This window comes from Chlamydomonas reinhardtii, chromosome 12 (assembly GCF_000002595.2).
Source record: "Chlamydomonas reinhardtii strain CC-503 cw92 mt+ chromosome 12, whole genome shotgun sequence".
Taxonomy (NCBI): Eukaryota; Viridiplantae; Chlorophyta; class Chlorophyceae; order Chlamydomonadales; family Chlamydomonadaceae; genus Chlamydomonas; species Chlamydomonas reinhardtii.
Window position 1 is genome coordinate 3,010,813 of NC_057015.1, and position 25,546 is coordinate 3,036,358.

At 66.3% G+C, this 25,546-nt stretch overlaps 4 protein-coding genes across 4 annotated transcripts in view; 1 reads left to right on the top strand and 3 right to left on the bottom strand.

Moving 5' to 3' along the window:
• CHLRE_12g500900v5 (uncharacterized protein) overlaps nucleotides 1–5,105 on the top strand; it is a 7,742-nt gene extending 2,637 nt beyond the window's left edge. The window contains exons 5-7 of the mRNA XM_043068085.1: nucleotides 215–356; nucleotides 702–917; nucleotides 1,415–5,105. Coding sequence (XP_042918281.1) covers nucleotides 215–356; nucleotides 702–917; nucleotides 1,415–3,577 — 2,521 coding nt within the window. The 3' untranslated portion in view covers nucleotides 3,578–5,105. The remainder of the gene's footprint in view (nucleotides 1–214; nucleotides 357–701; nucleotides 918–1,414) is intronic.
• Nucleotides 5,106–5,597: 492 nt separating this feature from the next.
• CHLRE_12g500850v5 (uncharacterized protein) lies at nucleotides 5,598–14,693 on the bottom strand. The gene is made up of 7 exons (XM_043068084.1): nucleotides 13,864–14,693; nucleotides 13,392–13,423; nucleotides 12,936–12,982; nucleotides 12,712–12,768; nucleotides 11,384–12,494; nucleotides 11,079–11,242; nucleotides 5,598–10,822 (listed from the first exon to the last, which is right to left on the bottom strand). The coding sequence occupies exons 1-7, from the start codon at nucleotides 13,911–13,913 to the stop codon at nucleotides 7,745–7,747; spliced, it is 4,539 nt and encodes a 1,512-aa protein (XP_042918282.1). The 5' UTR covers nucleotides 13,914–14,693; the 3' UTR covers nucleotides 5,598–7,744.
• Nucleotides 14,694–15,604: 911 nt separating this feature from the next.
• CHLRE_12g500750v5 (uncharacterized protein) lies at nucleotides 15,605–18,033 on the bottom strand. Its single transcript, XM_043068083.1, has 3 exons — nucleotides 17,815–18,033; nucleotides 16,690–17,638; nucleotides 15,605–16,193 (listed from the first exon to the last, which is right to left on the bottom strand). Exons 1-2 carry the CDS (start codon nucleotides 17,864–17,866, stop codon nucleotides 17,319–17,321), a joined length of 372 nt encoding a protein of 123 aa, XP_042918283.1. The 5' UTR covers nucleotides 17,867–18,033; the 3' UTR covers nucleotides 15,605–16,193; nucleotides 16,690–17,318.
• A 54-nt stretch (nucleotides 18,034–18,087) lies between these two features.
• On the bottom strand, nucleotides 18,088–25,543 carry CHLRE_12g500715v5 (uncharacterized protein). The gene is made up of 12 exons (XM_043068082.1): nucleotides 25,317–25,543; nucleotides 24,927–25,169; nucleotides 24,462–24,563; nucleotides 23,171–24,248; nucleotides 22,590–22,722; nucleotides 22,222–22,366; nucleotides 21,312–21,955; nucleotides 20,946–21,094; nucleotides 20,564–20,704; nucleotides 20,124–20,396; nucleotides 19,341–19,837; nucleotides 18,088–19,043 (listed from the first exon to the last, which is right to left on the bottom strand). Exons 1-12 carry the CDS (start codon nucleotides 25,455–25,457, stop codon nucleotides 18,861–18,863), a joined length of 3,729 nt encoding a protein of 1,242 aa, XP_042918284.1. The 5' UTR covers nucleotides 25,458–25,543; the 3' UTR covers nucleotides 18,088–18,860.
• Nucleotides 25,544–25,546: the final 3 nt, after the last annotated feature.

Here is a 25,546-nt window from a genome sequence, read left to right on the forward strand (position 1 = left end):
CCAGTTAACTTTCGGGGGAGGTGTGGCGGGGGAACATACTCGAGAGGCACGGCCTGGTTCCGTGTGTGTGCCCATGCGCCCACCTCACCCGGCCCGCACATGGCGCTCATCTCCCCACCTCCTCGCCTTAACCCCCCCTGGCTACGCCTTCACTTCTTAAATAGTCATGAATGTAACCCCCCCCCCATCACCTCCTGCCCCCCTCAGGCCGCAGCCGTCTGACGCTGCAGTGCACCGACAGCCGCGGCTTCCTGCTGCTGGTGCTGCTGGTGCGCAAGCGGGCGGCGGCCGAGGTGCGCGGCCTCATGAAGCCGCAGCTGGCGCCGCCGGACGCAGTGGCGCGCGTGCAGCAGCAGGTGAGGGGGGAGGGGGCAGCCGGGGCGGGAGGGGAGGAGGGGACTGGGAAGAGGGGGAGAGGAGAGGCAGGGATGGGGAAAGGAGTGCAGCTGGCTTTTGGTCAGCGTTCGCACATCGACCCCCCTTGCGCTGCCCTGCCCTGCCCTGCCGTGCCCTGCCTTGCCCTCCCCGTCTGCACCACCCCCCGCCAACCCCCCACCGCAGCGCGCCGCACTCGCCGCCGCATCTGCCTACGCTATGCCGTACAGCCTGTCCCTGCTCACGCTCTACCGCTGGACTCCCACCCACCCCTCCCCCCTTCTCTGTACCAATCCTTGCAACCCTCCCTCCCTCCCTCCCCGCAGCTCCGCGGCGACGACGACGACGAGCTGCAGGTGGGCGCCACCGTTCTGAGCCTGCGCTGCCCGCTGCTGGGCAGCCGCATCCGCACGCCCGGCCGCTTCGCCGAGGTGCCGGGGCTGGCCTGCTTCGACCTGGAGGCCTTCCTGGACAGCGCCGCGCGCACCCGCAAGTGGCAGTGCCCCACCAGCATGGCGCACACCTCCGTGCACTCGCTCATGGTGGGTGGGAAAATTGTAGATACCAGCCCAAACTAACCAAGTTAAACGAGTGGAGCACAGGCAGGGGCGTTAATTGCAAGCGATAATACGTGTGGGAGGGGGCTGAGGCGTCGTGGAGCAGCAGGTTGAGCGGCGCCGGCGATAAATATCGCCGCCCGGGCTCGGTGGCGCGCACAAAAGCACAGAACAGGCACGTCGACAAACAGAACCTGGAAGGGAGGGCAGGGGAGGGAGGGGTTGTAGATACCAGCCCAAACTACACCGAACCTAATGCAAAAGAGGGGGAGGTTACGGGGCCCAAATCCATAGCGCTCGGAGATGGGTCAGAGCCTTCAACGGGTAACATGGGTAGGGACGGACAACAAGGACAGCACACACGCCCGTGCCGTCAAGCAGCCTCTGGCCCGCACTGTCTTGCACCCTGACCTCTCACCTCCCTGCTACTGCCTGCTGCCTCCCCCGCCCCTGGCTCCCTCCCCTCCCCCGCCGGCGCGCAGGTGGACACCTACATGCAGCGCATCATCACCGCCCTGGCCGCACACCCCGCCGTCACCGAGGTGGAGGTGGACGGCGACGGCGGCTGGCGCCCCGCCGGCAGCCGCGACAGCTTCTACTCCATTCTGGAGGATGACAACCCGCTGGCGCGGCCCGGGGCGGCGGCGGCAGCGGGGCTGAAGAGCGAGGGCGAGGGCGCGGCAGGAGGGGGAGCGGGAGGGGGAGCGGGAGGAGGAGGGAGAGGAGGGGAGGACAATGATGAGGAGACGGATGAGGAGGAGGAGCTGCGGCGCGCGGCGGCGGCGGTGGCGGGGCAGAAGCGCAAGCGCGCGCCGTCGCCGGACGTGATTGACCTGGCCGACTCGGATGAGGAGGAGGCCGCGGCGGCGGCGAAGCCGCCGGCAGCAGCGCCTGCGGCTGCGAGGCCGGCGCAGCCGGCAGCAGCGGCGACGCCGGCGGCGGCGGCAGCGGCGGCGCAGGCGGCGCAGCCGGGCCGAGTGCAGCACACGGCGGTGCCAAACGGCGGTGTCGCAGCCGCGGCAAGGGCGGCGCCAGCAGCGGCGGCCGCGCAGCCGCAGCCGCAGGCACAGCAAGGGCAAGGGCAGCAGCCACAGGCGCAGGGGCAGCAGTCGGGCGGCGGGTTGCGGATATCGCTCCAGCCCAATCGGTGGGTGGTGCAGGGCCGCGGGACCCAGCCTGCAGCCGCCGCCACCACTGCGGCTGCGCCCGCCGCGCCAGGGAAGCCTGTAACGGCTGCGTCTGCGGCCGCGCCGGCGGCGGCCGCCGTCCCGCTCGGTGGCGTCGTTGCGGCGCAGCGGCAGGCGTACGAGCTGTTGGCGAGGCAGGCGGCTGCAGCGGCGGCGGCGGCGGCAGGCGGTCATGCAAGCGCAGCGCGCACAGCGGTTGTGGGCGGCGGTGGCGGCGGCGGCGCCACAGGCGCGGGAGGGCAGCAAGCACAGGGGCACATACAGGCGGCAGCACCCGTGCATCAGGCGCACGCGTCGGCGCGGCCGGGAGCAATGGCGGCGGCGGCGGCTGCGGCGGGCGGTACGGGCACGGGGGTCGGCGCGGGCGCAGGCGCAGCGGCGGCGGGCGCGGTGTCGGCGGCGACGGCAGGTGCGGGCGGGCTCTCGCATCGCTCGACTGTGAATGCGGCGGCTCGGAACCCCATACGCATCAGCATGGCTGCGGGGGTGCCGGCGGGGCCGGGTGACTCAGGGAACAACGCAGCCGCGTCCAGGTCTGCCGCCGGCACTAGTGGCGCTGGGGCGGCGCCGGCGCAAGCGGGGGTGGTGGCTGCTCCGCACCCGAACGCAGCCGCGGCGGCGGCGGTGGTGGCGATAATGGCGGCGGCGGCAGGGCGGACAGGGCCTGGCGGCGGCGGCGGCGGCGGGCAGTCGGCGGCGGCACTGCCAGCATGGCTGACAGCCGCCCAGGCTGGCGCTGGCGGCGGCAGTAGCTCCAATCAGCAGCAGCAGCAGCAGCAGCAGCAGCAGCAGCAGCAGAACAAGTCACAAGTATTAGGCATGCCTGGGGCGGTAGCAGTGCCGCCGCCAGCTGCGCGGCCGCTACCGCAACAGCAGCAGCATCAACAGCAGCAGCCGCAGCAGCAGCCGCAGCAGCCGCAGCGGTCCGCAGCTGACTGGCTGCGTCAGGCCGCGGCGGCGCAGCAGCAAAGCCAGAAGCAGGTGGCGACGGCGGCGGCGGCGGCGGTGGTCGCGGCCATGCAGCAGCAGAACTCCTACTACGCACAAGTCCAGGCGGCGACGGGGATACACAACGGCAACCAGCCGCTGCAGAAACAGCAGCAGCAACAACAACAACAGCAGCAGCCGCAGCAGCAGCAGCAGCAACAACAACAGCCGCAGCAGCAGAAACCGCAACAAGCGCCTGGGACCGGGACGCGACAACAAACACCGCCGCCACAGACAGCAGCTGCAGGAGTCGCCCAGCAGCCGACAGCACCAATACCACCACCACCACCACCACCACCACCACCACCACCACCACCACCACCACCAGCAAGAGCACCTGCGCCAGCGCCTGCGGCCGCGCCGGCCCCGGCTGCGGCTGCGGCCGCGCCGGCGGCGGCTGCCGCCGCGGCCCCTGTGCCGCAGTCGCCCGACGTCATCGACTTGGCGACCGACAGTGGGGACGAGTCTTGACAGCGGCAACAGCAGCGGCCATTGCAGCTGGTCCGGCGCCAGCGGCGTCCGCGGTGGAACCTGCGGCGGCGCCGGGAAGCGATGCCATGCCAGGCGGGCGCTCCGCTGTCGGAGGCTACCTGACACGCGCCGCTGTCACTGTCCTTGCTTGACTGGGAACTGGCGAAGACGCATGTATGCATGCAGCGGCTTGTCAAGCTGCGTGTCGGCGCACCAGTAGGCAGCACGTGTGCCTCGTTGTTATCGGGGCTGCATCCATCGACAAGGACTGACTGACATCAACTGACACACGGCTCATTTGATCTAGCATTTCATTCAAACTGCCTGCCGACGGCGTGCCGTGGGGTTGTCTGTTGCCTGAACGCCAGCGTTGAGCCCCGGCGGCGCAGGGCCCCGGCGGCGCAGGGCCCCGGCAGCAGCGGCGCGCGCCACGCAGGCGGCGTGTATGTGCGGGGCAGAGGGGGGCGGGTCAGGCCATGTGGAGGTGGGGGGCAAGCCCAGGGCGCAGGTCAAGAGGTGGCGCCAGCAACCGGATAGAATGACGCCCACCGACTCTCGGTCAAGGGTTGCGGGGGCTAGCGCAACGCGTGGTGTGCAGCAGGGGCGACTGGGATGGCTGGAGTTTGATGTGTGTGTTTGGTGGCAGTTTGGGCCACTGCTGGAACGACCACACAGCGGACGCCTGTTTGCCTCGGACGAGGTTTGGGTTCAGCCTGAGCCCATCATGCCAACCGGGTGAGGAGGAGTGCTTGCCTTCGCCTCCATTTATGACAGATTGACACTTTGACAGGAATGCGTGGGACCGTGCACACACGGAAGTCATACCGTAGGTGTGTACTGTTGCTCATCCAGTAGGTGTATGTGCAGATGGTTGCACGGGATGGATGTGTCGGACAGAATTACGAGGTAGGAGAACACGAACCGTGCGTGTTGACGCGAATAGGGCAGGCTTAGCGGAAATCCACGCACGCGGATTTGTGCGTTTCTATGACGCCAGAGCACAGGTGGGGGGGCAGCGAGGTGGTGCGAGCAAAGTGACCGGGTGTTGCTGCGTTGGCTGCGGAGGGCGGGCACGTGACACGGCAGCAGCGCAGGCAGCCATGCAGGTCCGCGCTTGAGGCGGAGCGACTGCAGAGTGCAGGGCGGGCAGGCACCGCAGCAGTGCGGAATGACCCGTGTGTTGTGTTGTGTGGACTGGTAACACCGTACGAACCAGCTGCAGCCAGCTGTACAGGCGCCAGGCTGGGGAGGGGATGCGGCCGTGCAGGGCGAGGCGTGGCCCGCTTGAAGGTGTTGCACTGCCTGGTGGCCAACACACCAGTAGTCGCCGCCACTGCCGTTGTCGGCGCATGCGGTGCGCTGTATGTGTCAGGCAAACAGGCGAGCAGGGTGGCACAAGGGTCAGGAGCCGGCTGGGTTGGGGAACGCGGCGCGTGGGTTCGCGGCTCTCGCGGCAGCACTCCTCGCGGTGTACACGTGCATGTGTGTGATGACTGTGATCGCCTGACCGGATGCAATCAACTCCACCACCGCGCGGGGGCGAGGGCTGTGGCGTGCAGTGCGCAGACGGCAATGGGGCCGCACAGGGCGGTAGTGTGGGCCGTGCGTGTGTGGTGCCCTGGGCATGTCAGTGGATGCCACCAAGTCGATGCACATACGCGCACATAGAGCCATCGCGCAGCCGCCAGAGTGCCCCGCCACCCTGATGCACGCTGCTCCCCCCACCCCCCCCCTGTCAGCTGGGCTTGATTGTGTACGCAACTCCGGACGGTACCCTAGGACAGAGACAGAGACATTAAGATAGGAGCTGGATTGTCACAAGGTGCCTCGAGCCTGTCGGGTGGGCTTGCGCCATGCCCTCTGTGGAGCGTGGGCACTCAACCCTCGGCAGACGAACGAATGCCCGGACATGGTCCCGTGCCGCTATCAGCTGCGTGCTCCTGAGTTCGAGCCACCCCCCGCCGGATCTGCGTCCGCGGACGGACAACAAACGTGCTGGATCGGCAGTTTGGATCGCGCTTTCAACAGGTTATTACAGGCAGTCGTTCTCACCCCGCCAGAGCGACACAGTTGCAGTGTCACTGCTTTAGCAACATGACAAGCCGTACATACTGTACGCTGAGACCTCCCACGTACATTCATACGGTACGTTCACGGCACACCCATGGTCATGCGTCCGTCTCTACACCCACTTCACCAGCGTCAAGGATGGCCCCCGACCAGCACCATCAAGGGACAAGAATCTAAGCCGATCCTCCGGCGCGCGGCACCCTTCGATCCGTGCTTGCTGTGCGCCTGTGCTTGCGCCCGTGGGCTGTATGTTCCCTGGGATGCAGGCCAGCATTTGTTCCCAAACAAACCGCTAAACAGCTCGGCAGGGGCCCCGCGTCATTGCGCAAGCCACCCCTTCGAGGCTTATTCATGGTGTGTGTGAAGCCGTGCGGCACGGCGGCACTTCCACACACCCGCTCATTCTACGCGTGACGCCTGCTGGTTGCTATGCATGTGCATGCTTTAATGTCATAATAACAGCCAAGAAGGAATGCATCCCTGAGCTCAACCAAACCAGAACTGGATAACCCCTTGCTGTGCTCAACCCTGCATGCATGGCAAATTGGCAAGTATATAGGCGCTCGTTGCCAAACGCCGCAACAGCCACCGTCTCGAGTCCAAACAAATGCACATTAGTAACTCATATTGTAAAACACTCGTAACCTTGCGCATGAGCACGGCCCGCAAAGTGCTGCCTGTGCGCCTCCCTCCCCCCCCCCACAGCAGTGGAACGGCCCGACACCAGCAAACAAAAAGAGGGCACGAGCGTATTGCACGGCGTGTTTGCTGGCATGCGGCCACGCATGGGTACACCACAGGGCACTATCAAATGCGCATTGCCACGTAATCGCCCCCCTGCTCAAGTCCTCTTCAGACGCCACTATCAGCTTCAAATGTTAGTCAGCTGCATTACCTGCTGGTAAAAAAGAACAAAGCTGTTCCCACGCCTTCGCAAGTAGTTCTAAGGCCCCGCTTAAGCGCCATGCCTCCACACTCATCCAGCCGACGGGTCCATTCCGTTGCTACAATGCTGCCGCTAACTCTGGCCACTGAGGACGCCCCAACCTCCTGAAACACCACTAGAAAGGTCTTACAGTGCACCTTGCAGCGCACATCTCATACAAAGACTTCCCGCCACAACCGCATCCGTCAACTCCGGTATCAATGGCCTTGCTTGATCTTCAGACGACGCCGCAAGAGACGAATACCTCCATATCTCGTGTACTTGACGTCACCTCAAAACGAATGGAACCATTTGCAAGGCGCATGTCGAGCGCATGGACAACTCCCGCTGGTTGGCTTTCCGTTGTGCAGCTCACTCCACCCAACCTCCTCTCATTCACAGGTACTGCTTTCTTGCTCCATCCAAGACTTGTTGCATAAGGACTGCTCGCGGCTTCCCTATTTGGTCCGAGCCCCGACCACTTCGGTTGCTATAAGGTGCCAACAGGCACGTCCGGCGTCAGCCCAAGGGCCAGCCCCGCCTGAAGAAGCTGACCGACCCGCCCCTGGCACTGCTACCGATAGCCACGAACCACACACTGCGAAACCGCGGTGCCTACCGAGCACTGTGGCGGTGCTTCAGGCAGACCAAACCCCCGTGCTCAATCAGCCCCCAAGACCTGCTTCAACAACTACGTACGGCCAATGCGTGCTTTGCTGTCCTGTGGCAGCGCCTGGCAGTGCCACCGGGACCTTCCCCACCAGGTCGGCGACGACGTTAACGACGTCTACGACTCCACCATGGCGCCCGACCGGCGGCGCCGTTTGAGTAACCTTCATACTGGGCTGGATTCGACCTATGGCCTGCTTTCGCCAGTGCAGGCATGCTAATAAGGATCTTCAGGCGAGGTGCGCACAAAGTCATCGCATACCGTATCGTCGGTAGGCAGTACCACACAGGATCTTGCGTCAACACACGGCTGGCGCACACACGCGCATGCGGCCTCTCCAACAGACTGCGCGCCCACCCTTCCGGAGCTCATGTGCATCTGTCCATGCCCACACCCATACATGATTGTGTTCGTGTAACATACCGCACGTCCGTGTTGACGGCACATACACAAGTCGGTAATGTTACTAGTAGCACATGGCCATTTCATAAAGCAAGTCAGTTCAGTCAGCACGGATCCAGGACGCCTCAGGGGCAGGATTCCAAATCAGGTTATCCACCAGCAGATCCAGGTCCGTGTCAGAAGTGACACACTCGCCGTGCTCAATGGAAAGGCGTCCGCCAGCATCCAGGGAAATGCCGCGCCCAGGGCCGCCGTCGCAATCGTTGCTGATGCTGTTGTCCAAGTTGGATGACGTGCGCGCTATGCTCATCTCACGGCGTAGCCCACCACCATCGAAGAAATTAGGAGAGGTGTGGAGGTCGGTTGCGACAGGCTGCTGTTGTTGCTGCTGCTGTTGCTGTGGCAGGGGCGGTAGCGGCGGCAGCGGCTTTAGCGCCGGAAGCGGCGGTAGCGGCACCAGCGGGCGCAAAGGACCGGTGTCCTCGAAGCTCTGCAGGCTGTAGCAGCGCTGCACATTTGGAGCCGCCGACGCACGCCACGAGTGCTGGTGCTGCTGGTGCTCGTAGTGCTGGTAGTGCTGGTAGTGCTGGTGGTGCTGGTGGTGCTGGTAGTGCTGGTGCTGCTGGTGGTGGTGCTGGTGGTGGTGCTGCTGCCGCTGCGGTCCCTGCTGCGTGAACGGTGTGGCGGCGGGCTGAGACGCCCACTCCATGTGCGAGCCGGGCAGGGGCTCCGGCGTTTCAGAGTGCAGCCCGACGCACGACGGCCCCACGCCGCCGCCGCTGCCGCGGTGGTGGCTCTCGAGGCCGCCGGCATTGCGGGCGCCGGCTGCTGCAAACGGCGAGTGGGGTCCGGGTAGCGTGCACCGGGGGTAGGGCCCAACACGCGCGCCTGCCAGTCGAGAGACAGTCGGACCGGACGCGTGACGGCTGCTGCCGCCGCCACCACCACACAGCTGCTGGCAATAGAACTGCTGCTGCTGCTGCGGACGCAGCTGCATGGCCATGGGAGCAGTGGGGTCCATTGCGCCGCGTTCAGCTGCAATGCCGCCGCCGCCGCCCTCAGGCTGCAGCGGCCAGGATTCTCGGCAGAAGCTGGGCAGGGGCTGCGGCATAGAGTGCGCGCCGCTGAGCGCGTGTGGGTGGCGGTAGAGTGGGCAGTGGGGCTGGTGCAGGGGGCAGTGGTGCTGGTGGTGCTGGTGGTGCTGGTGCTGGTGCTGGTGGTGGTGGTGCTGGTGGTTGTGCTGGTGCTGGTGGTGCGGGTGGTGCGGGTGGTATTGCTGGCGGTGGTGCCGGTAGTGGTGGTCGTGGTGTGGTGCGTGGTGGGAGTGCGGCCCACTCCAACAAGGACTGCCGCCCGAGTCGTTAGACAGCGGCCCGACAGCGGCACCACCGCCAACACTGCCGCCCCGAGGCACGCCCAGCAGGGGGTCCAGCTGGCCCCAGGGCGATGCCGCTGCCGCGAAGGGGGAGCTGTGCATGGGGCAGCAGGGGCGGCGGCCGCCTGAGCGCACGTCATATCCAGCTGTCTGCTGGCCGTCAAACGGCAGCGGCGCGGCGGCGTAACCATCCGCCGTCGACCGAGGTGTGAACGCGTCGCTGCTCTTGGGGAACTCCTGCGACAGAGCGGGGCCCGCCTCGAAGGCGACTGAGTGCAGGCCTTCGCTGCCGGGGCCGCGCCAGCCGCCGCCGCCGCCGCCGCCGCGCTGTCCGAGCTGCTGCAACTGCAGACTCGTCTCCAGCTGCAGATCGCCGTGCAGCAGGTTGTTGTTGCTAATGTTGTTGATGTTGTTGTTGCTGATGTTGGTGTTGCTGATGTTGTTGATGTTGGTGTTGGTGATGGTGTGGCCAGCCGATAGTGCGCCTAACATGGCATTGTGGTGCTGTTGACGCACGCCGATGCCTGGATCGGTCCTGCGCGCGACCGGCCCCTCCATGACATCGAGGTCTGGCTGCGACGACGCCGGTCCCAGCAGCCGGCGGCGCGGCGACTTGCCGCCAATGCCGCCGCTGCCGCACAGCAGCTCATCGGCCAAGTCCAACGGGCCCCGGTCGCCGAGCCATGACGGCCGGGCACTCGCGGCCGGTGCTGCACCCGCGGCACCAGCAGTAGCGCCGGGGCGGTTGGAGTGCGGGGGCTGCAGCGATGCCGCCGCCGACAGGCCCAGGAATGGCGCCAGGCGCGGCTGCTGCTGCTGCGGGCCCGTGCAGGTGGCGCTTCCCACGCTAAGGCCCTGCAGCCGCCTTTGCGGCTGCGAGTGCGGGTGTGGGTGCGGCCCGGACAGGGAGAGGGGATGCTGGGTGGCGCCGCTGTCGCTGTTGTTGTTGCTGCCGGCGCTGCGGGGGTGCGGCAGTAGCTGCAGCTGCAGCGGCCGCTGGCTCGGCTGTAGCACCTGGCTGCCGTGGCTGGGGTTGCGGTGGGCGGGGCTCATGATGCCCAGGTCTCGCTCGAGGCTGTGCAGGAGGCCCTCCAGGGCCTCAGCCTCACCGTCGGCGCCAAGCAGCGGCGAGCCCAGCAGGCACGGCGACGCGGCGGCTGCAGCAAGCGAGCCCGGCGCGGCAGTAGCGGCGGTCAGCGACAGGCGCTTGCCGCCGGGCAGCTCCGGCAGAGAGCACAGCAGCACGCGGCTGCTGCTGCCGTCCCCGGAGCTGTGCAGTGTGGAGAGTGTGCCGGACGTGTCGACGCGGCACATGCTACTGCCGGCGCTGGGCGGCTGCGGGAAGGGCTGTAGCTGCATCCGACCCACCGACTGCGACTGCGGCAGCAGCTGCTGCTGTCCGAGGTGGGAGTCTGAGCCCAGCGCCGGCAGCTGCGCCTGCTGGCGCGGTTGTGGCTGCAGCGGCTGCAGCCGGGAGGGGCCGGCGCCCGGCATGCGCTGCTGCTGCTGCTGCTGCAGCTGCTGGCGGCTGTAGCACAGCTCAGCGGACGGGAAGTGGCCGTGATAGCCGACGGCCGGGCCCTGGTGTCCGGCGAAGAAGTCGTCAAGCGGCTTGGCAGGGTGGTGGTGCTGGCGGTGGTCTCGAACCTGCTCGTACAATGCATCGCACGACGCCATGGGCGCGGAGGGCGGCGGCGCCACGCCCGCAGCCGAGGATGCGGCCGCCGTGGCGGTCGCGCTGCCGGGCGCACTCGGCGGCACGGGCAGCGCGGTGTGGCCGTCGCAGGAGAGCGCGCGCAGGCCCTGCGTGGTGCGGTGCGGGGTGGACCGGGGCGGGATGCGTGGGTATGGTGAGCGGAGAACGCGAGAGCGGGACATCAGCAGCGGGCAGACGGCGCACACCGATTGCTTCCGTCGCAGCTGAGAAGAGCTGATGTGAAGATGATACGGGAAGGCAGCGGGCTGTCAGTGCAAGCAGGAGGTAGCGGCGGTGCCGGCAGCGCACAAGCCCTCTCGCACTACTCGCACCATGCACTGTGGCTGCTGGTGGGACTCCCACCTGGTTGTTATTCAGGTCGGGTGTGTGTGAGTCGGGGCCGGCGTGCGCAGCCGAGGTGCTGCCTGTGGCCCGCGGGGCGCCACTGCCGTCGCGTGCGGCGCCGCCGTCACAGCCACTGCCGCCGCCGCCATGGATGTCGCCAAAGAACCCGTCGCCGTGCAGATCTGCACAAGGCAGGGCACAACACCCCACGCGTGTGGGGAGCATTGGAATGGAGGCAAGCTGCAACACGGCCTGTGAATCTGTGAGAAGTGGAGCCACAGAGGATGCTTTGCTGGAAGGAAAGCGCCCACGGCTGCCCGCACCTGACTCCGGGCGCCCCATGCCGTACAGGCGCCCCGGCTGCGGCTGCACCTGCATGTGCAGCGGGCGCACAGCCACTGCCGACCCCAGCAGTCCGCCGGAAGCCGCCTCAGCCGCCCCAGCCGCCGCACCCGGCGGCATGTCATCTTGGTTAATGGGCTCAGCGCCGCCGCTGACGGCGGCCACGACCGCTCCGTCGTTGGCATCGCCGCCGGGAGCAGCAGCCCGCACTACTGGGCCAGTGCTGCCGCCCGGCACCACCGTCTCAGACGCGGCAGCGGCGGCAGTCGCCGCCGCGCCCACCGCCGCGCAAGCAACAGCGGTACCGGTGCCCTCAGGGCCGACCTCGCCCGCCTCCTCTGGAGCCATGGTCACGTCCTCTTGGCTGCAAAGCAGCTGTCGCTGCGGCTGCTCCTGCTGCATGGCGGCGGCGGCGGCGGTGGCACCAGACACTGCGCCGCCCTCGCCCTCGCGTGCGCCCGCGTCCGTGGCCGCGCCCGCAGCAGCCTCTGCCGCTACGTGGCCGCTGGCGTTGGTGACTGTGCTGCTACCACTTGTGTTGCCCGATCCCTGGCGGCCCAGCTTGCGGCGGGGTGCGGCCACGTCATCCGCCACCGCCGGAGCAGCAGCAGCAGCAGCAGCTACGCCTGCTGCCTTGCTGGGGCGTGCCCGCTGGCCCGCACCTGCCCGCGAGCACTTCCGCGGCCGCCGCCGCACCACCCGGAAATCCTCATCCTTCTCGTCCTCCTCCGTCTCCTCCGACTTCGCCTCCTCGGACTCTGGAGCCCCCTCCTCCTCCTGCTCCGAGTCACTGCTGCCGTCGCTACTGTTGGCGTTAGACGCGTCATCGCTCTCGCCGCCTTCCTCCGCCGACTCCTCACTTTCGCCGCTCTCAGACGAGGATGACGCGGCAACGGAGCGGCGGGGCTTGCGGCGCACTCGCTTCTGCTGCGGCCGCCGCGGCGGCGGCTTGACAGCCCTAGCGTCGTCGGCGTCCGAAGCGGGGTCGTCGGCGGCGGTGGCTGTGGCGGGAGCGGATATGCCCAGGCGCGCACAGACCTGCTCGTACGCTGTCATACGTGCGGCGTCATCATCTGGGTTGTCTCGGACCAGCTGCAGCGGAGAATAGCACGTACGTGGTTGACAAGATGTTTACAGCAGTATGCTATGAGAGGTTGTGCGGTTATGAGTGCGACCACGCCCGATGTACCTAGCGGCCCTCGCGGACTCGGGAGTAGCCCAGCAGCCCAGCAGCCGCGGCGGCCAGGACTTCGTGCATCAAACCCAATGTCATATTATATGCGTTCATTTCCCCAGCAGCATTGCTCACCATCACATACTCAAACAGGAATGAGCCGCGGTTGACGGGCCGCGCACGTAGGCATGCCTGTCGCGACACGGGGGCAACTGACGTTGGGCCGCGTGTCGCGTCGTTCGCGCACACAAGAAAGCACCGCGTACACAGACAGTGCAACCCCATGTTTGTGGCATCCATATGTCCTAACGCGTGCCAGCCGCCGGCGTAACTACTGTCTTAGCCAGGCACGCACGCACCCTTGCGGTGTTGTAGTAAAGGTTCTTGAGCGATGTGACGCAGCAGCCTGTGCGCAAGGCGGCAAGGGTATGTGAGCGCACCAGCAGCAGGCAAGCAGCGCTTAGCAGACAGCCGGCGCAGGCAAGCAGCGCTTAGCAGGCAGCCGGCGCAGGCTAAGGTCCTGCGGAGTGTCCTTGGCGGTTGAGTAGTGCTGAGCACCCTCCGCAGCACACGGCCTGGCCTGCACTGCCGGGGCGCGGCTTAGGGCTATTGTCATCACCGCTGACTGTCCCACACCAGGGTGGCATGTGCGATGCGTGCCAGCTGTCCTTAGGGCCTCGGGTCCAGCCCAGACGGCGCCGGCTCCTGCTTTGCTTCAAACCATGGGGGGCCACACTTGATGTGGGCCCCGCAACAGTGCGCCGCTACGACTAGGTTCCCGACGCCCACACGTGCCCAAACCCAGCCACACCCACCAGGCATCGCGCTGGCGATTTTGGACCATTTGCTGCGCGTCGAAGCACAGGGCAGGGTGTTGGGAAGCGGGTTGGGCGCGACATCGTGTCAGGCGTTGAGACCGGGCAGCGTGTGGGGTTGAAACGGGACCAACTGTGCGACGGGGTTGCGCTGAAAGTGATGACTGGACATGCTATGTGCGTGCGTTAGAACGAGGACGCTGCGGGCTCGCAAGTTCACAAGCGCTGGCGATGCGAGGACGACGCGCGGCTTGCGGTTTGTCGGCCTTCCAAGCTCTCTAAGCATGCGGCACAGCCACATATACAGATATACAAGCTCCTTGTCACATCCACGGCCACGCGGCACAGGCGCCGTCGTGCTTTTCGCGTTTCGATGCTGGTGGGTGGACATTACCCTAGGAAAAACTCCCAGGAGGCCGACGCCATGAGCTGAGGAGCCCCATTTGCAGTCACGTCTACAACCAAAACTCACTTTCCATGGCGAGAGTGCCAAAGCGCCAGGAGCTTTTCATCGGGGGCCATTGACCTCGGCGACTGGCTTACAGCACGTGCCAGAAGCGCCGCCTATTCCTAAGGACTCCAGTTATTGACTGACCAGTCTTCTACAAGAGCTGATCGAGCAACTTGCACTGCTCTCTTCTCGTTCCCAAACCCGACCGCCGAGTTGCTGGCCAGCTTGTTGTGTCAGTTTGGTTCTGCAGTGATTAGATGGCAATTGCGATGTGCTGCGGGGCCCGTGAAAGCACAAGTATTGCGGCGTGCACGAACAGCAGTTGCTACCCTCTTGGCCCTGCCGACGATGCTAGGAATTTAAGAGATGGGTCGTGTGTAAACATGAAGAAGCTCGGAGTCGTCTCTGGCACTGAACCGCGGCTGGTGTCGCATTTTCCTTCATCGCCATGGAGTCTTCGTGCGGTTAAACTTTGCTCGAATTGGGGTACACAACTTTAATCGATACGGCACTTCCTGCAATGGCAATACCTCCGCTCGAAACGTCGGGGCAAGCTGGAGTTTTCGCGGCCTTCAACTGCAGGCAACTAGCGTTGAGGTCGGGCAACCTGGCCAACCGAAACGCTATGTTACCCGGGAAATTGCCAAAACCCGCTGCATTCGGCAATTGTTTGGCAGCAGGTCGAACTTGAAGAATTGACTGATGTAATGCACGTGCCATGACCGGCACGCGAGCGAAGGAGCCGCCGCAAAGCGGGTGAAAGCCCTACTTCATTTCCAGCCCACAACGAAGATTGATTTTCATATCACAAGCCTGGCGTGTGCAAAGGGCACAAAATCAAGGCGCTCCGCGATCTTCGTGCTGCTGCTCTGTTGCAATGCTCGCGACCAGTTGACGGCATTTCGCGTCGCTGCGGCGGTAATTGATGAAACCACCATCAGTACTTGCGTCTTAGCACGCCTCGTGCCACTGGAACATGCTCCCCTGTGTGCCCGCCCGTGGTGCCCGCCCTTGCCCTGGCGTTTGCTGTCCCCACTGCCCCTCCTCCTGGTCCTCCTCCTGCTTTGCAGTGCTTTGCCCCTGCCCCTGCTCCTGCCCCAATGTTGTCTTTTATAAACGGGACGGGACATCTTCTATGCGCCCCCATATCACTAAGGTCGGCGCGATGGTGGCAACCCCTATTGCAGGCACGGCGCCCGCTTAGGCTCAACCCTCAAGGATTGCGGCATTGCAGGCGGCGTTCCAGTGCCAAGCTCCCACTAGCAAATCTAATTCCTGGCGTACGAGGGCCCAACCCGTGCCTACCTGCGGCTACCCGAGTGTACCTGTGCGGCTGTGCCTTCGTGATTCGTCAGCCCATTACCCCGTGCAACCACGGGCACCCCGAACACTGTGCAGCCTGTGCTCTCACTTTCGCAGGGGGCAGTTACCTGGTTTTGGCCTTTGGGATCTTGGTCGCCTCACGCGCTGGCATGCGCATCCAGCACATCTGTTTTCCAGGGCCAGGTGGGTATCGCGAGCACTGGGCACGTGGGTGTGCGCGGCGCCACGCAACAGAGGAAGAGACACCCGTCACCTCCCAGCATTTCATCGTCCTCCTCGTTCTTGTGTGGCTAGGGAACGCTTTGCCCTTACTCTCCCCTGCACACCCCTGCCATCTGCTGATGTGCCCACCACAGGTGCAGCCTTGGCGCCCAGATTTCCCACCTTGCCCCTGTAAAGCTGCTCATGCGGTTCATTACGGTGCACGGGGCCTTCGGTGTGCGCATGCATGTTACAACATGCCCCGCACCACGCACCTCTCGGCAATCCCATCTCGGTGCCATTGTGCATCACCGACTACGCGCCTCCTGCATGCTAGTCCAGGCAGGCCCTCACAGACAGATCGGCCCGCACCCTTGTGACATCGCAACGACATGCGGGCTGCCTTTCTAAGTCTTGCCTGCCACGGGCCACGGGCCACGGGCCTGTCTTGCCTGCCACGGGCCCTAGGCCTTGTGCTCATACGCGCAGTGTATTGCATTCATATCTCTCTGCAACTGCATAACGAAGTCCACAACAAAAAGTCCATACAGGATATGGTACAGCAGGCACGCCTGCTGCCGCCGCCACGCAGTCAGCGCACCCTGACAGGCCCGTGCGCTACCGCTCGAAAATTGATGGGCCGGCGGCAGCGAAACAGCGTCCGAACCAAACAAGAACAACCAGTACGAAGCGTCATTCGCAGGCCACACAAAAGGCCAGCCGATGAATGGCCACTCCGGAGCTCCAGGGGGCGAAACCAACTAATCGTCGTCCTGCCACTCGCGGCGGTCGGTCCACTTTGGTTTCCGGATCTTGGAAATCTCGTCCTGTCATCCAAGCATATGGGATGGGCTGGGATTAGCATTGGGGAAGCGGATTTGGCAGACCCAATGGTGTCCCCAGCTGTCATCTGCCAGCACGGTCTGGCACGGTCAGCTGTTCACGCCAGCGCACTGCACACACCGGTGCGTCCGCTGCTGCCAATGCAAAGCCGAATCCTATTCCACTGGCCCAAGTGTGTTGAGAGAGCGAGGGAGCGGAGGCGGGAACAAGGGCAAGCGGAGAGGGTTGCTCACGGTTGCTCGCGGTGAGCTCGCTGTGCTGTCCACCAGTGGCCGAGGTGGCCTGCTGACCTCCTTCCCCAAACCGCACAGCCTGGCCCGAATGGAATGAGGCACCACAACCAGCTGCTTAAAACGCAGCAGGCCCCGTTGAGCCATCACAAACCCTGGCCCCACCACTCGTCGCGCGCATGGCCTGAGTGGCTGTGGACGGCCGTGTGGAGCGCTCGCGCTGCGCACTCTGTGCTTTCACGTCACTCACCTCGGACATGTACTCGCCAGTCTCGGCAAACGTCGCGCGGTTCAGCGCGCGCAGCTCCTCTAGGCGCTCCTCATCCTTCTCCGCCCGGTTGATGTACCAGAAAGGAGCTCCAAGGCCAGCAACTAGGCCCAGAACCATACCCGCTAGACTGATCTGGGTGTCAGGGTCGCTGAAGTCAATCTCGATGGCGCGGCAAGGCTGAACGCGAGGGCGGGGCGCCTGCATGCGCACCCGCGCAGGCTGCGCGCGCTGCACAGCGCAGCGACCTAGTGTGGAACGGTGAAGTGAGAGTGCCATTTTCGCTTTGCAGGTCAGGTGAGCGATGGCCCCCTTTCTTGAAGTCGCTCGGGGGCCTCATCGCAGGGGCCCCCATCGCAGGCCCATCATCGGCAAGGCAAGTCAGAAGTAACAAGGAGGTGGCTGCCTTATGGCAGGAAAAGGGCTGATCCCGGGTCGTTATCAACCCAGCCACCTTGAAGCGGGCGCCTACTAAGCACACGCCTCTATGTTGGGGGCCTTTGGCATCCCCGCAAATCCGGACGTGGCCGGTTGGGTGGGGTGCACAGTCCGTGCTAACCCGCAGCTAACAAACTAGTCACGTCACTCGCCGCCAATCAACACGTGCACCCTCAGCCCCACGCCCTGCTAGCTGCTACCGACACAGCGCAGATCGCCGCGTACATGTCGTCCTCCACCAGCTCCGTCTTCCGAAGCCGGCGACACGTTGCGCAGTGCGGCTGCAGGCCTTGACCTTCTCGCCGTGCGTCCTCGCACATGCGGACCGCTACCAGCCCTAGCAGGCACAGCGCCTCAAAGCGCAGCCTGGTGAGGGCCGCGACCAAGAAGTCAACGGCAGCGAGGCTTTCCTCGCGCGTGACCGCCACGCCATCGGCTTCTATCTTCTCAGACAGAAGTCCAGCTAGACCGCATTTGGTCGACGTTGTGTGGTCTGCGGGGAATAGTAAAGGAAAGCAGATGCGTGACCAGATGCCAAGCAACGCAAAGCCTCGACACGTTGTGCGCCCCTCTACCAGTCTTGCGACAGCTTGGCAGCATGCAGATTGCGAGCGGCTGCGGAGGGGCTGTGATGAGCGGACGGGCGCTGGCGGGTCATCGCTCCCCCACCTTTCTCCTCCTCCGCCTTCTCAGCTTCGTCTCGGCGCCGCTTCGGTGCCATGGCTGGTCCGAACGCGTCCACTGGGGGTTGCGCCCGGACCAGGAAGAAAGAGGCGTGAGAGCGAGCCGCTACAGAAATGGACAACGGTGACAGGCTCTTTATGACGGCTCGCCGTCTGCTGTGTCTTTGAAGCACATTTTTTAAAGGCAAGTCAGAAGTAAAAAGACCCGTTTCGTGTAAGGGCATTTTGGCAAAATTTCCACAACGCGCCGTCTGGAGGGCTCCGACTCTGCGACCACCCTCCTGCGACGGCGACCACCTCTCAACCTTCCGCTCACCCCTGTCCACCCACCTCCAGCGAACTCGCCATGCATGAGGCTCTCCCTTGAAAGCCGCCTCAATCGAGCTCAGCTCAGCCCCGCTCCGCTTGAATTTCCACTCTACAACCCCGCCCCCCAGGAGTTCGCTCAAGACTGGCAAGCACTGCCCCCGGGCTTTCGGTGCAGCACCCGCCTTGAGGCACCTTGAGGCTGGTCGTGCCCTCCCCTCCATACACACACAGACACTTGCCCTCCCCCCCCCACACACACACACATACGGCACACAAACGCCCTCGTGTACCGTATTGTCATCTGGTACTGGGACTGCGCCGCATGCCTGCCCACTACTGGGACCCTTGCTGGGACTTGCCTACGGGTCTGCTCTCCCGCACACGCACAACACGCACGCCGCCATACAACGCCACTGTCGCCGACAACGCCAACCCCCCCCCGTACCTCGGCGCATTCCACGGCACTTTGCCCGGGTAATGCGCGCCCACGCCTGCCTGCCGCAATGATGCTACGTGCCTTCTCAATGCATCGGCGTGTTCCTTGCCTGGTATCCCTCTCAACACACAATACCCCTGCGCTGGGGCCTGTCGCCTGCTCTGCCCCCTCAGGCCCTCCCACCCCCGCTCCCTCCCACTCCCGCTCCCTCCCTCCCACTCCCTATCTCCCTCCCACTCCCTCTCTCCCTCCTACTCCGTCCCGCTTTCTCCCTCCCGCCCGCGCGCTCACTCCTCCCCCAGCTCGCGGTACATGTGCGCCAGTGCCGGGCCGTACCGCCGCACCAGTGCCGGCCGCCGCAGCTTGAGTGTGGGCGTGAGCAGCCCGCCCTCGGGCGTGAAGGGCTCGGCGGTCAGGTGCACGGCCGCAGGCAGCTCGAAGCCGCGCAGGCCGGCGGCGCGGCCCACAGCCTGGCAAGGCGAGGCGAGGCGTGGGGTGGGGTGGGATGGGGGCAGGGTTGGGCAGGGAGGGAGGGAGGCACGCGCAGACAGGGGCAGTCCGTTAGGGAGGCAGGGGAAGTCAAGGGCTCAAGGCGGGTTTTGACACGGTTGAAAGGTAGATGCGGGCACACCACCAGCCCTGACCGTGCCAGCACACGTCATTCTTCCCATGCCGCTTCGCCACCTCAGCCTTGCTACCGGTGCACCACACTTGTGGTCTCTGTAAACACGAGGGCAACACCACGCACCCACACGCGAGCGGCCCACCTGCAGCTGCTGCAGCACCGCCTGCCGCACAGCCGGCGAGCCGCACAGAGTGGCGACCAGTGTGGGGGCCGAGTGGGGGTCAGCCAGGACTGCCTTGGGCGAGCCGGGCGGGGCGGCAGGAGCCCGAGGTGCGGCCGACGCCGAGGCGGGGCGCTGAGGAGGCGGCGGCGGCGGCGCGTGCTCCGGCGGTGCAGGCGGGGGTTGCTGCTCCGCCACTGGCCCGGCCGGCGCCGCCGCCGCCTCCTGCGCGCCGGTGTGCTGCAGGCTGCTGTCGGTGGCCTCGTCGTACTGCTGCCGCTGGCTGGCGGTCGTCAGGCGGTGCGGGTGTGCGGGCGGCAGAATGCGCACCTCCCCCGCCAGCGTGAGCAGCTTGTGCTTGTGCGGGACCACCACCGCCAGCAGGCGGCGGCGGCGGCTGTCGCCCGTCACCCACACCTGCTCCACCACCGGCGCGGCGCCCAGCACCGACTCCAAGTGCTCCGGGCTGACGTACTCGCCTGGCGGGGGGGGAGAGGGGGGGTCCAGGGTGTGTGTGTGTGTCTGTGTGTGTGTGTGTGTGTGTGTGTGTCTGTGTGTGTGTGTGTAAATACCACCCCAAACTAAACCAACCGGGGGTATGGGGGCCGTGGAGGGTATGGGGAGGATGGGGGGTAAGGGAGGCCGCGGCGGAAAGGAAAGAAAGCAGGGAGGGGCCGAGCAGGATGGGAAAGTGAGGAAGCGTGCGTCGTGTTGGGTTTGGCCTCGGAACCGCCGCACGCGGCCGCACGCCCTGCGCTCTCTCACCCTGCGCCAGTTTGAACATGCTCTTAGCGCGGTCGATGACGGCCACACTGCCGTCCGGCCGCAGCGCTGCCACGTCACCCGTGCAGAACCACCGCCCGCCGCCGCCTCCACCAGAATCAGTGGCAGTGACAGCCTCAGTGCCGCCCACAGTGCCACCCACAGCGGCAGTGGCAGCGGCAGTGGCAGTGGCAGTGGCAGTGGCAGAGGCGGTGGCGGGCTCTGTGGGGTCGTTGATGAAGGCCTCTGCCGTGAGGTCGGGCCGCCGGTAGTAGCCTGGGGGCCGCACACCACCACCGCAATAAGCCAGCCAGCTGGGAAACGCGCACGCGAGCCACGATAGCAACATGCGAGCGACGGTGCGCACAGAAACGAGTAGATGCCATGCGCTTGGGGCACCCAGTAATCGTGGGCAGCCCCCTCCTGCGGCGCGCCCTGCCCACCTGTGAACATCTGCGGTCCGCGCAGCAGCAGCTCCCCCGCGGGCAGCTGGCAGGCGCTGCCGCCGCCCGCCGCCAGGTAGCCCAGCTCGGGCAGCGAGCGCAGCCGCAGCTCCGTGCCCAGCAGCGGCGGGCCGCAGCTGCCTGCAGGCGGCGGGGGGGGGGCGGGCACACACACGGGCTTTCGTTTTTTCTGTCTTCTTAACCCACACACACAGGGGTACGCACAGGCACACAGGCACACAGGTGCGTGGGTACCGTATCCTTGTAAGGCTCTTGCGTCTCACTTCTTCTTGTTGCATGGCGAGTACGTTGTCCCCCGCGCTCCCCTCCCTCCTCAAGCCCCCTCCCTCCACCCACGCACCCATCCGCCCCCCCCCCCCACCTGCTTGCTCCGGTCGGAAGGGGTTCTGCATGAGTGACGCCGCGCAGCTCTCGCTCAGCCCATAGCCCTGCACCACCGGGCAGCCCAGAGAGGCGCGCAGGAAGGTCTCCACGCCCAGAGACAGAGGCGCGCCGCCGCTCACCACCAGCCTGCAAGTGTGTGTGAAAGGCGGGTAGAGTTGATGCCAAACCCAACCTAACCTAGGCCCAGCACCAGCCCACAGGGGCGCGGGGAGGAGGGGGGCACAGGCGCGGCATGGAAGAAAAGCACGAGCGGGACGTGTGGCCGACACTGCTGTGCACGCGAATGCTCAACCCCCCCCCCACCCCGCCCCGCCCCCAACCTCCGCCTCCCCCTCACACCCACCTCAGTCGGCCTCCCAGTGCGTTGCGTACCCGCCGGAACACCAGCCAGTCCAGCCAGCCCAGACCCAGGCCCACACCGCCGCGTCCTCCACCGGGCGGCGCCACCTCCGGCTCCTCCGGCTCCTCCGCCTCCTCCGGCTCCTCCGCCTCCTCCGCCTCCTCCGCCTCCTCGCCGCCTGCCGCATCATCAGCTCGGTCAGTCCTGCCATCCACCTTGCCATCCGCCCGGCGCCGCAGCTCCGGTGCAGCGGCGCGGTCGCCCCCCTCCTGGCTGCCGCCGCGGCCAGCCGCCTTCCCCCCTTCCCGCCGAGCTGCCTGCTGCTCCTGCTTCTCATCTGCCTCTGCCAGGTCCTGCGCCCACTCCTGCTGCGCCTCGATCTCGCCCGCCTGTGGCACTTGCGCCGCCCCCTCCGCCCCCTCCGCCGCCCCCTGCGCCTGCGCTTGCGCCGCCTCCCGCCGCGACCGGGGCCGCCGCCACAGCGCCGCCAGCGGGGCCCAGGGCGGCGGCAGCGGCCACAGCCTCAGTCGGAAGGTGGGCTGGTCGGGCCGCACGGCGCCGGCGGCCAGGGCGGAGGTGCGGGCCCGCATCATGGCGGTGAACAGGCCGCGACGCAGCCAGCCCGCCTGGCGCAGCCGGTGGTCCACCTGATGAATGATGGGCGTGCGGGGTCACATTCATGATTGATTAAGAAGAAGCGAAGTTGTAGCCAGTCACACTGGTACAGCAGGCGGAGGGGTCGTTTTCCATCAAGAACCATTCCCAATAAGAAACTCGAGACACGAATGGGGTTGGAGCGGGTTTGTGCAATGCCATGCGTCCTTGACTCCCAGACTCGACCCCAACCCGCCCCTCTGCCCCACTGTCACGACGCCAGCCGCCCCCACCCCCCGAGCCCCCCGCCCACACCCACGGTGGCCTTGATCCGGTCAAACACCCGCGGCACGCCGATGAACACGGTGGGCCTCAGCGCCGCCGCGTCCGCCGCCAGTCGCTCCACGTCGCCGAACCAGTAGCCCACACTCGCGCCGTGGGCCAGCGCCGTGTCCTCAGCCAGCCTGCGCATGGGGCGTGTGTGCGTTTGTGTCTGGAGGGGACCGGATTGGCGAAGCTCCCTTATGGAACCGAAAGAACCAAGTCGTCCCTACACACGCGAAACCTAACGACAAAACGACACATGCGGTGTCCTGTGCCTCTCTTCCTCTCAAGATGCCAACAACAACCCACCCCAACCCCCCACCCCACCCGCCCCACCCACCCGCACCCACCCGCCCCACCCACCTGTCGAATATGTGTGCCAGCGGCAGGAAGCTGAACAGGCAGTCCCCGGGGCCCACACGCTCGCCAAAGCGCTGGACGGTCGCGTTCAGGGCCGCCACCGCCGCCACCAGACACCGGTGGGGCAGCATCACGCCTGCGGGTGCGTGTGTGTGTGTGTGTGTGTGTGGGAGGGGGGGTTGCAAGGATTGGTACAGAGAAGTGTAGCGAAGTAGACAGCAGGTGTGGTGTTGCGCGGGGGGGGGGGCGGGGGTACGGTTGTTGGTTCCAATCCCAAGCAAGCCAAGACCCAGACGGGGTGTTTCCACCGTCCAACGTACGAGAAAGCAGTATAAGAGAGAGCAGATCATGGGATGGAACCAGGGGGGTGCGGGCGAAGGTGAGGAGCATGCTGACACACCACTACCGGTATGCACATGCGAGCAAGGCTAGAAGGCTGTCCCAATCTCACAGCGCACGAAGACACATTTGCACCGCTGATGAGGCACGCACATGCACACACGCACACATGCACACATGGGTCTCGTTTCCGTTCCGTTGTCCAACACACACTTGCGCACACATGCACACCGCCCCCCACTCACCCTTGGGCACCCCAGTGGTTCCGCTGGTGTACATGATGGTGGCCAGGTCATCCGGCGCAGGAGGAACCGCCGGCAGCCACGGCGCCGCCGCCGCCCCCGTCGCCAAACCGCCCGCCGCCTCGCCTGCTGCCGCCGCCGCCGCCGCCGCCGCCGCCGTGCCCGCCGCCATCAGCTGGCCGAAGCCCACCAGCCGTATGCCACCGCCGACACGCAGCGCCCCGGGGCCATCCATGATGGCGGCGTTGGCGGCGGCGCCGCCACCGCCACACGCAAGCGGGTCACCACCCAGTCGAAAACCTTCAATGCCGGCGCCGCCGATGACGCCGCCGCCACTGCCTCCAGCCCGGCTATAGCCGCCACTGGTGGCGGCGGCGGCGGCGGCGGCAGGACCGGCTGCGCCGGCGCCGCCAGAGAGGGTGGTCTTGCGGCCTACCGGCGGCCTGGGTCCGGCCTGTGCCGGTGCCGGCGCAGGCGGTGCCGCACTGCCCTGTGGGGCCTGTGCGGCCGCCACACCCGGCGGCGGGGGCGGGTGCTGGGCGGAGGCGGTAGGCCCGCCGCCGCTACCCCCGCTGCCAGCTTCCGGCCTAGTAGCGTGCGCGGCCACTGCCGGTGCTACTGCCGGCGCTGCTGCCGGTGCGCCTGCGTGTGTTGCTGCTACAGCCGTCGAGTCCGGCAGTAGGTGCTCCATGGGCCGTGGGCCCCAGCACACCACCAGCTGCAGCTGTAGCTCGTCCTCCTCCTCCTGCCCTCCCGCCTCCCCTCCCGCCTCCCCTCCCGGCCCCGACTCCGCACCACCGCCCTCCCCCGAGTCTCCTGCACCGTGATCCTGACCCCGGCCCTGACCCGCCCACTCCCCAGCCGCCGCCGCCGGCGCGCCGTCACGGCCGCAGGGCCCTCCTGCTACAGCCCCTGTGTCTGCGGCGGCGGCGGGCGGTGCTACAGCCGCCAGGGCCGCCGCCAGCTTCTCCCGGCCCACGAACAGCGCCCGCACGCCGGCGTGCCGCAGCACGTACCGTACGGCGGCGGGCCCCAGCGTGTCGTACACGGGGACGCACACGTAGCTCATGCGGTTGCAGGTCTGCACGGGTGTGTGTGTGTGTGTGTGTGTGTGTGTGTGTGTGTGTGTGTGTGTGTGTGTGTATGTGTGCCAGTAACGGCCGCACACGCCTGGGAATGGCCCACAAGCTTCTGCGTTTTTTCCAGAACCCCTTCGCTCCCCCTGTCCCTCCCTCCCCCTCCCTCCTCCCTCCTCCCCCTCCCTCCTCCCCCCCCGCCCCACACACCCGCTCACCAACTGTGCCATCATCCACTCGGGGCAGTTGACGCCGTACACGCCCACGCGGTCCCCCGCCGCCAGACCCGCCGCCGCCAGACCCGCGGCCAGAGCCGACACCTGCGGCGGCGCCACGCAGGCGGTGAGGTCGTTCGCGTCAGGCACACGGCGTCAGGCACACACGGCGTTGGGTGGGGCGGTGCCCGAGGGGTTTCACCGCCTCACCACCACCACCACCACCACCACCACCACCACACCGTGTGTTTGCGTGGCCGTTGTTAGTTAGCAGCGCTGCGCCTGCGTTCATCACCGACCACACGATGGCCTACGCCGCACGAGGGCCGTACACCCACCCACGCCACATACACACACACATGGTTCCGTCCTATTGCCCTCACCCCCCCCACCCCACCCCACCCCCATACACACGCACCCACACCCACCCACACACACCCAACCATACACAAACACACACACGCCCACCTGCTCGTCCACCTGGTTGTAGCTGAGCCACCGGTACGGCCCCGCCCGGCCGTCGGCAGTAGCAGGCCGCCAGCCCAGGCAGGGCGCGGGCCCGAAGTCCCGCACCGCGGCGGCCCACAGTTGCCAGCAGGTGGCGGCGCCCCCGGGCGGCTGCGGGAAGCCGCGCCGCGCCCACACGTGCCGGTAGGCTGGGCTGAAGGCGGGCGGGGCGCCGGGCTCGGAGGGCAGGGGCGCGGGCGCGACCTGTGTGTGTTTGTGTGTGTGGGGGGGGGAGCCGGGGAGGAGTAGATTTTCGGCAGGGGCCGGCGGCAGGTTCGCTGCAGGTCCCGAGGGTCGGCCTGGCTCCATTTGCGTGCATATGAGAATCCCGGCCCGCGCGCAAGCACTTGCCTCATATATCCATTCGTAGCGCCGCCGCGGGGCAGCCGGGCCAGGAGGTGAAGTGGCGGCAGCTGCGGCGGCGCTGCGCGGTGGCGCTGCGGGAGAGCCCGGCCCCTCGCCACGCTCGGGTGCTCTTGAACTTGAAGACATGTGCAGTGCACTTCTGCGTTTATGCTCGATTGTTTACGCTACCACTTCTGTTGGGCGTGCGCGCACTTTTGAGTTAACTTGGTGTGATA

Excerpts from the sequence above, each read along its gene's own strand:
- CHLRE_12g500850v5 (XM_043068084.1), bottom strand. The coding sequence starts at position 13,913 with ATGGCCCCCGATGAAAAGCTCCTGGCGCTTTGGCACTCTCGCCATGGA. Across the intron at positions 12,983-13,391 it reads AATCGCCAGCGCGATGCCTG|GCTGCTGCGTCACATCGCTC; the intron begins GTGGGTGTGGCT and ends CCTTGCGCACAG. Across the intron at positions 11,243-11,383 it reads CATGGGGCGCCCGGAGTCAG|ATCTGCACGGCGACGGGTTC; the intron begins GTGCGGGCAGCC and ends TGCCTTGTGCAG.
- CHLRE_12g500750v5 (XM_043068083.1), bottom strand. The coding sequence starts at position 17,866 with ATGGCACCGAAGCGGCGCCGAGACGAAGCTGAGAAGGCGGAGGAGGAG. Across the intron at positions 17,639-17,814 it reads GAAGGCGGAGGAGGAGAAAG|ACCACACAACGTCGACCAAA; the intron begins GTGGGGGAGCGA and ends TATTCCCCGCAG.
- CHLRE_12g500715v5 (XM_043068082.1), bottom strand. The coding sequence starts at position 25,457 with ATGTCTTCAAGTTCAAGAGCACCCGAGCGTGGCGAGGGGCCGGGCTCT. Across the intron at positions 22,723-23,170 it reads AACCACTGGGGTGCCCAAGG|GCGTGATGCTGCCCCACCGG; the intron begins GTGAGTGGGGGG and ends ACGCACCCGCAG. Across the intron at positions 20,705-20,945 it reads CTTCCGACCGGAGCAAGCAG|GCAGCTGCGGCCCGCCGCTG; the intron begins GTGGGGGGGGGG and ends CGCCGCCTGCAG.